Here is an 8383-nt window from a genome sequence, read left to right on the forward strand (position 1 = left end):
CAGTGTCGGCTGTTCTGTGGTTCGGAACTGTTAAATAAAATGGTAGTCAAAATGTTGACACCAACTGATCACCATGGCCTGCGTGAGCGCTTCTTTCTCCAATCACGAGGGATTGTACAATGTATGGGACACAAGTGATGTCTGGATTTAATCTGTCAGTCATCAGTGGCTCTGCTCCCACCCAAATCGCTGCAATAAATCTCCTTCCAACATTTTAAATTAATTTCAAAACATTTTTGAAAAAGCGCCACTGAGCCGCAAGGGATTGCTTGATGAGCCGCATGCGGCTCCGGAGCCGCAGGTTGCCGACCCCCGGGCTAGCCGGACAGCATGCAAACAGAAGTTATGGGTGACCTGAAGGGGATGTCGTGTTGCTTTCCACCAACGGTCCCGTTTACAACTCAGAGACGAATTTCTAATGGAATTCTGCCGCTCTGCAGAAACTACGTCTTGGAAAACGGCACAGATTTTTTGATTTAGGCTAAAAACAGAATAATCCTAATTCAAAAATACTTACAGTACTTTGAAAATGGATCAAAAGATGATCGGAGTGGGACTTTTATGTATCTGGATACAGTTTTAGCATGTGTTTATATGTAGGAAAAGTCAAACCCAGTTGTTTAAGGGGTAATAATAACATTTAAATGTGAGAATAGACACTTCTTCAATACTAAAAGCCTATAACATCTTCATACTTTATAATCTAAGTTGTGTGTTTGGAGTAATAGATGAACTTACAAGTTTGAGATTAATAAAGTACTCTATCTGTCTATATCTATCTTCCCATCTCGTTTCCTAATCCCAACATCCAAAATAACCAACAACCTCGTGCATGAGGAGCCCAAACATGTCTGAATGTGCTCCTAACCCCAACACCTCTTGCTTCTTTTTTGTCAAGAGGGATAATCGATTGTGTTGAAGTTCCAAACAGACACACACTCAGCCAATCAGAGCAGCCCCTCCACAGTGAGACGCCTCGCTGAGCAGCAGGCTTCCTCGTTGTTTATGGAAGGACCTCAGCAGAACTTCTCCGCTCATCAGTCATTTGTCAAACCTGCCCAGTTTCAGATAAACATCTGGATTTGCCCTTCATTGGTTAGTCCAGCAGGAGATAGATCCTTTAGAATTAATATTTACTCTGTTCTACATGCTGCACTGATGTATTGTTAGCAAATCCTTTTGTTTTTATTTAGATTTATTTATCCTACCAGGCGTTGTGTTGTTGTTACCTATCTTTTTCTGCAGGTGATGTCCTTCCCAGGCAATGCTTTTGGTCTGTATGACATGGTGGGGAATGCATGGGAGTGGACCTCAGACTGGTGGAGCGTGCACCACACAACAGACCATCAGCACAATCCAGTAAAAACCAACAACACTTTCCACCTCTCGCCTCTCACAAATGTAGTTTTTAGTGTGTGATCTTGTTTTTTTCTTGCAGACTGGTCCTCCCTCAGGCACGGATAAGGTAAAGAAAGGAGGCTCATACATGTGCCACAAGGTAAATAATTCAAAAACATCAACAAAAATCCTCCAGATTGTTGTTTTTTGATTAAAACAATCACGACACTTGAGATTTAGCTGTAGCACATCCAGATTTGAAAGGAAAAACAAAACTTTTTTACACGTTGACTTGATTTCCTGAGGTTAAAATGAGGAAACTCTGTGTATGCCACTCTTAAGATCAGAATGAACGGTAAGTAACAGTAAATACAGATCTGAGAAAGCTCAACCGCAGTTTTAACTTGTGAAAAAAGAGGAAGTTTGATCCTCACACACTTACTGATAAATGTCCTTCATCATGAGACTGGCTGCAGACATTTGATCCTGAATCCTCCTTTAGGCACCACTTTGTCATGAGCTGAAACGGTGCAGGTGCGGCGCCACAAACAGGAACATAATGAAGTAACATCACGGCTATGCAGCCGTCAGAAATCATCTTCCGATTCTTTCCAATGCAGAGAGGCGGAGTAAAGCTCGGGCTTCATTCTCCGTCTGCCCTTCTGTGTTTTAGAGGCAGTGCTCTGGAACCGTTGCTTAAATGGGTAACACTTAAGAGGATTTACGGGTTCTAGCGAAAATGAAACCATTTCTGAGCTGCTGATGCTACAGCAGGACATCAAAAAGAAGAATACAAAAGAATTCAGGTTTCTTGCTCTGATGATAAAGAAGAAACAACAAATTTGTTTATGTTGAGATAGAAAAGTTTTAACATTTAGTGATCAAAATTAACCTCATTCATATTTATTTACCTTGTTTTGTGTAACTATAGAAAGTACCATACCAAGCCCTGGACATGACATTCCAAAAAAAATACACAAATTAATCTTTTTTGGCCCTAACTTAGAATTTTATTGGCATTTCTTTGTGCACAAATTAGTATTAAGGTCACACAAATTAGTATTTTGTGTGCACAAATTATTGTTAAGTTCACTCAAATTTATGTTTTGTGGTCACAAATAGCATTTTATTTGCATTTTGTATGCATGAATTATTATTTTGTGGGCACAAATTAGTAGCAGGAACTGATGATACTAAAATACTAATTTGTGTACACAAAATGCTAATTTGTGTACACAAATTTGTATTTAGTTTGCACAAATAAGTATTTAATGCACAAAAATTATTATTTTGTGGGAACAAATAAGTAGTAGAAACTGATTTTAGATTTTTTAATTATATTTATTTTCACTTTAACAAGATTTTTGTGCAGGTAATAATCAAAATAAGTGCAACTGATAATACTAAAATGCTAAAATACGATTTATGACCACAAATCATTGATTCAAGGGAGAGATTAATGTATTGTTCTTCTACTGTTCAGTCCAGGGCTGCATAGTGCCAGCATTAAAGCCCTATATAAGTATACACCATTTACAAGGATTTGAACACATTCAGCAGTTTTCCTTTCGGTGCAGAAATTGTTAAATTCAGAGATTTTATTTACAAATGGCGTATACTTAAATGACAAGTTGAACAAAACAAAACAAAAACAAATATTCTTTCTAGTAGTGTTCAGAAGTTTATGCTCTTAGAGATGCTTAAAAAATGGACCATTAAAAGCAAATAAAGTAAAGTGAAAAGCCATGTATGCATGTGGAATTAGGGAATGTGGAATGTTTCATTTTTGAGTGGTTCGTGACAATGAAAAATTCTGTTTTTCTTTTCTTTTTAAATTCATATTTATGATGTGTTGCCAAGTTTGGTAAAGTCCCATTTTTAAAAACTGTAAGATTTTTTTTTTTTAGAATTTTGATTGTTTTCAAAGTTTTGTTTATCAAATATAAATAAATAACCTAAAAGGAAGTAAAATAGCACCAGTGAATACTTAAAGTCCTACATCCCACCTTCATTATGTTTTCTATCATAAACAGGAAGACTTTAAAAAAAAAGAGAGATTTTTATGTTTGGAGTAACACTTTCTCGTCTTATCTCCCTCGTCTTCAGTCTTACTGTTACAGATACAGATGCGCTGCTCGAAGCCAAAACACTCCAGACAGCTCCGCCTCCAATCTTGGTTTTCGCTGTGCTGCTGAGCAGAAACGATGACAGAACCCGCTCAGTTTGATCAGAGAACCTCCGGCTCACACTCTCGTCATGAGATCATTTTGATTCTTTTGCTGCCACAGACAATTTGGAAGAAGTTAAATCTAAAAAAAATTCACCAGAAATATTTTTATAGCTCTCATTTTGCAAATACTGATTTCTTTTTTACATTTCCTGACAAGAGAACGAATGTAAAGACAAAATGTGAGGACTTGAATGTTATTTTTGTAAATAAAAATGTTTGAAATGTCTATTCATTTGCTAAAAGGTTGCAGAGAAACATGTTTATAGCTTTACTTCTGGAAGAGGGGATTGTGAGCTGATAAAGAACACAACATATTATATTCACAAGGCTTTTTTTCTGCTTTTGTCAAAGAGGTATTGTTAAGAATAACCAACTTATATTATGAACTTTGAATTTGTTCAAAAATAGCAAAAATGATCTGAGTTTATTATTAGTTGAAAACAACAATTTTTATTCAAAAACTATTTTCCACATCGAAAATTAATGATAACTGCAGAAACAATTAAAACCTGTGAATTGTTTTAGCCTGTGTGCATTTTAAAATCGACAATTATTTTTAATAAAGTTAAAGAAATATGTATGGAAATATGGAAAATTGAACTGTAAAACTGCACAAAAAAATCAAAATTTTATCCTATATGTATACCCTTAATCTTCAACATTTCCAGTTGGCTTTTTTTTTTAATAGGAAATTGACTCGTCTTCCAACAAACATTTGGTTTTGGAGTTAATATGTTCTTGTAATTTTGTGGATCAGCCGCCAGGGGGCAGTAGCAGTTCATATTAATGTGCACGTGTGTACAGCACAAGCTAATGCTTTTAAACACAATAAATTGGATAAATACAAGCAAGTGAGCAGTAAGTTACTGTTAAGTTTGATTTCTTCAGTAGCATCAATTGAAAAGCTGATTAATGATTTCAAGTTTGAAATGAATTTTAAAGAAAATTCGTCCAAAAGTTTCTGCAAAAGAACCAAAATTTATTAGTTAGGTTATTTAGTATACATATTGTATGTAAAAATAATGAACTAAGCAAAGAGCAAAAAAAAAAACAAAAAAAACAGCTAGTTCAAGAAACAACAGAAAAGAGTCAAAGATTTTAGTGCACTAGAAAGAAAAAAAAAAGTGAAGAAATGTTCTCATTTCTGGCATTTAACATTACAAGCTAAAAATCTACTCTTTTTGCAATTTTTAAATCAAAAAGTTCAAAGTTATAGTTGATACAACGTTACGGCACAATTGCTAACATTCAGTAGACGGTTAAATGAGTCTAAACCCTGCTGTCAGCTTTTAACTGAAGTCTGTACAAACTTCTTTGTCTATCAGTGCACAACAAAATAGCTGCTTTACAAAATAGAAGAAAAAAATAAACAGTGAGTTTTACTAATGCAACAAGATCCTCCAGCCTGCATTGTTATTAATTCTAAAGAAAGTCAGAAATGCACCACAGAAAAAGAGCAGAACAACTAAGTCGACCTGGAGGCTAAATACAGCTGCCTTCTGTGTGTCCAGTACAGTTAAGAAGTACAGATAAAACAAAGGCGATACGCTATACTAATAATCTTCTTGCGCTTGATCACTCTGCCTCTTATTAGCAAAGCTGAGAATACAAAAACCACCTGCAACCTTTTTGACTTTTGCACCAAAATGGCAAAAGTGTGTCTTTTTGTGCTGCTGGAGAGGCAGTCTGGCCTCTGTAGTCGGTTCTCACCACATGTAGTAGCTACGTGTGGTATCAACAGGACAAGGCTTCACCTCCGTGCCGCCGTCTTTATCCTTCTCCCCGTCAGCCTCCCACAGGTTAATGAGTGGAGGGTACAGCTCATTAAGCGGGATCGAGGAGGTCTTCAGCATGTATTTCTTCAGGGAGTGGTGGTAGTTTTTCCTTTTCCACTTGCGGGCTGTGTACATGCCCACAGTGGCCAGGCAGAGGAAGGCCAGCATGGTAGCCATGACGACCAGCACGGCCGCGCTGGGGTGCTGACCGGACAGGTCCAGGGCGAAGGTGGCGCTCCGTGTTGTCACATTGACACAGGACTTGTGTGTCTGCAGGTGTATGTTGGAAACGGTGAGGCAGACCTCGTACTCGGTGGCCGGCTGCAGGTGCGTGAGGTTGTACTCGTGGACGTCCACAGGAACACGAGCCGTGTAGGTGATGTGCGGGTTGTCGATTTTCATGGTGGCTGAGGCCCATTTGAGGTTGGACGACATGACATTGGAATTGACCTTCCAAGAGACCAGGATGGAGTGAGACTCTGTCTGCTTGACATAGATTTTCATCACTTGGGCGCTGTCAAGGAGAGTCCCATTCACACGAACGGTGGCGACCCACGTGTCGGCGCCTTCTGAGTTCTGTGCGACACAGGTGTACCGACCAGAATCTTCCACCTGAACGTGAGATAGCCGCAGCGTCCCCTCGCTGCTCAGGTGATACCGGTCTGACACTGTGTCTGTGGTGATCTTGGACCCCAGAGGAGTTACCCAGTAGATGTCTGGTTCTGGTTCCGCCATCGCCCGACAGTCCAGATTAACACTCATACCCAGCTCGAGGTCCAAGTGGCTGGGGAAGCTGTCATGGGAGATGAGGGGCAGACACTGCTCTGGGGACTCCAACATCTTCAGCTCCAGAACCCGCTTTCCTTTGAGTTCTGGTGGGGATGTACACAGCATGGCCAAGGGCTCCATGAAGCGCACCGTGGTCCGGTTGGAAGTCATCCACTGAATGACACAATCACACCGCAGTGGGTTGCTGTGAATGCTGATCTCCCGCAGGTTGGGTAAGTTCTCCACAGTTTTCTGGTAAATAGCTGTGAGAGCGTTATTGTTGAGCATCAGACTTTCAAGAGACGGCAGGTCTCTAAAGGCCAATCTATGTATGTAGGACAGTTTGGGGTTGTTGGTGGCCTCCAGTTTTGTGAGTTCCGGTAAGTTGTCCAAAGCGTAGTGATCAATCGACACTAACTCCATCATGTTGTTGATGCCCAGTTCTTTAAGATGCAGCATGTTTCTAAAGTCTCCCTCCTGAATTTTGTGAACGGGATTTTTGTTTAAATCCAAGAACTTGAGATTGGGAACGTTTTGAAGAGCAAGTTGAGGGATTCTGACCAGTTTGTTGTCGTAGAAAGAAATACTCTCCAGGTTGTCTAAACCCACAAAGGCATTGGCAGGAACATCGGTGAGATCCATACCTGCCAGAACCAAACTTCTCAGGCTTCCCAGAGGCTGGAAGTTCATGTCCAGAAGACCAATAACTGGGTTTTCCCCAATCATGAGGATCTCAAGGTTAGGTGTTTCTTCAAACCAACGGCTGTCCATTACGTGGAGCTTGTTTGAATTTAGGTGCAGTCGTAGGAGGTTGCGCAGGCCGGCAAAAGCGCGTGGAGAGATGGAGCTTATCTTGTTGTGGTTGATGTAGAGCTCCTGCAGGCTGGAGAGGTTCCCCAGGCAGTGGTCAGGCAGATCACTGATCTGGTTCTCCTCCAGGTGCAGGGTGGTCAGATGATTCATGTTTTGAAGGCCGACTGCTTCCACATTGGTGAAGTTGTTCTGAGAAAGGTCCAGCTCAGTCAGGTTCACCAGAGCTTGCAGATCCCCGCTGGTGTGGGAGATGGCGTTGCTCTGCAGCAGCAACACCTGGGTGTCCGCTGATAGGTTGGATGGAATGCGGGTCAGCCTCAGGTCATTGCAGTCCACGGTGGTGGCCTCCTTGTAGGTGGACTGAGGAGTAAACCAGGGGCGGATCTCACAAACACACAAACGAGGACATTCCTTGCCATTCGCTGGAGGCAGAAAGGAAATAACTCCGACGCACAAAAGGATTCGAGGAGACCAAAGCTGGAAGTTCAGCGCCATGATTGCTCTCTCGGGTCACACGGGGTTAGTCGGAAGGAGGGATCATGAGGATCAGTTTGGTTTTCTTCCAGCACAAATCCAGAGTGATTTTGCAAGAACTCAGTCCAACCAACATCTGGTCACTTGCAGCCTGAAAGACAGAAAGCAAACCAACTGTTAAACAAGCTTACATTTTTTTTTTTAAAAGTGTGCAAATGTCCAACAAGCCACCAAACAGACATTTAGGAAACCAATTTGGCATTGATATAAAGCATGATAAATATCACCCATGTTTGACATTTGATCCTGATAGACATCAGTTGTTGCCTTTCGCTGACAGAGCCTGTAAGCCCACACATGAGTTCAGAAATGTGAAACATCTGAGTTTATAAAGAGGAGAGTTGGGTGCTCTCTCCACTCAATGTATAGGTTGGGTAAAACTTAAAGAATCTCCCCTAAACAGCCAAGATTATGGTGGACAGCATGGAAAATTGATTTGCTTAGACAAAACTGTATCCAAGTAAAGATCCGACCGCAAGAATCCACAGTATTTGTTTATCAGCACCAAAACTTTAACTTTCAATAAGTCGTTAATTTCCTTCCCGATAAGAAACTCATTTTTCATTCTGGGTTGTTTTGATTATCGGCACACCAGCTTAATATCAGTTGTTCTTTGAAATGACTGTGTGGGAAGACCACAGTCTGTCGCTCTGGCTGTTAGCCCGTTACACAACAGGCTTAATGTGGAGCCAGCCTGAGCCTCAGTTTAATCACTCATTTATTTGTGCCACAGGCCCATGGTCCACACACACACAAACACACACAAATAATCAAAATCTAAATTTCAGTATGTCTCTTAGTTTGTGACAAATCATATCACTGCTTAGTAATAAACACAACAATCACATTTGTAATTCTCTCTAAAATATACTTCATTCCTCATCTTTTATGTGAGAACTTCCTTAAAGTTTTGGTCCTTTAAGTT

At 40.4% G+C, this 8383-nt stretch overlaps 2 protein-coding genes across 2 annotated transcripts in view; one reads left to right on the forward strand and one right to left on the reverse strand.

Annotated features, from left to right (window-relative positions):
• The window catches only part of sumf1 (sulfatase modifying factor 1), a 9753-nt gene extending 5061 nt beyond the window's left edge, over window positions 1-4692 (forward strand). The window contains exons 7-9 of the mRNA XM_024270071.2: window positions 1246-1359; window positions 1439-1498; window positions 3445-4692. Of these exons, the coding sequence (XP_024125839.1) occupies window positions 1246-1359; window positions 1439-1498; window positions 3445-3546 (276 nt within the window). The 3' untranslated portion in view covers window positions 3547-4692. The remainder of the gene's footprint in view (window positions 1-1245; window positions 1360-1438; window positions 1499-3444) is intronic.
• On the reverse strand, window positions 3010-7569 carry lrrn1 (leucine rich repeat neuronal 1). Its single transcript, XM_024270070.2, has one exon. The coding sequence runs from the start codon at window positions 7417-7419 to the stop codon at window positions 5275-5277; it is 2145 nt and encodes a 714-aa protein (XP_024125838.1). The 5' UTR covers window positions 7420-7569; the 3' UTR covers window positions 3010-5274.
• Window positions 7570-8383: the final 814 nt, after the last annotated feature.

This window comes from Oryzias melastigma, linkage group LG1 (assembly GCF_002922805.2).
Source record: "Oryzias melastigma strain HK-1 linkage group LG1, ASM292280v2, whole genome shotgun sequence".
NCBI classification, from domain to species: Eukaryota; Metazoa; Chordata; class Actinopteri; order Beloniformes; family Adrianichthyidae; genus Oryzias; species Oryzias melastigma.

What these genes read in the sequence shown, in the direction of transcription:
- lrrn1 (XM_024270070.2), bottom strand. Translation starts at nt 7,419, where the DNA reads ATGGCGCTGAACTTCCAGCTTTGGTCTCCTCGAATCCTTTTGTGCGTC.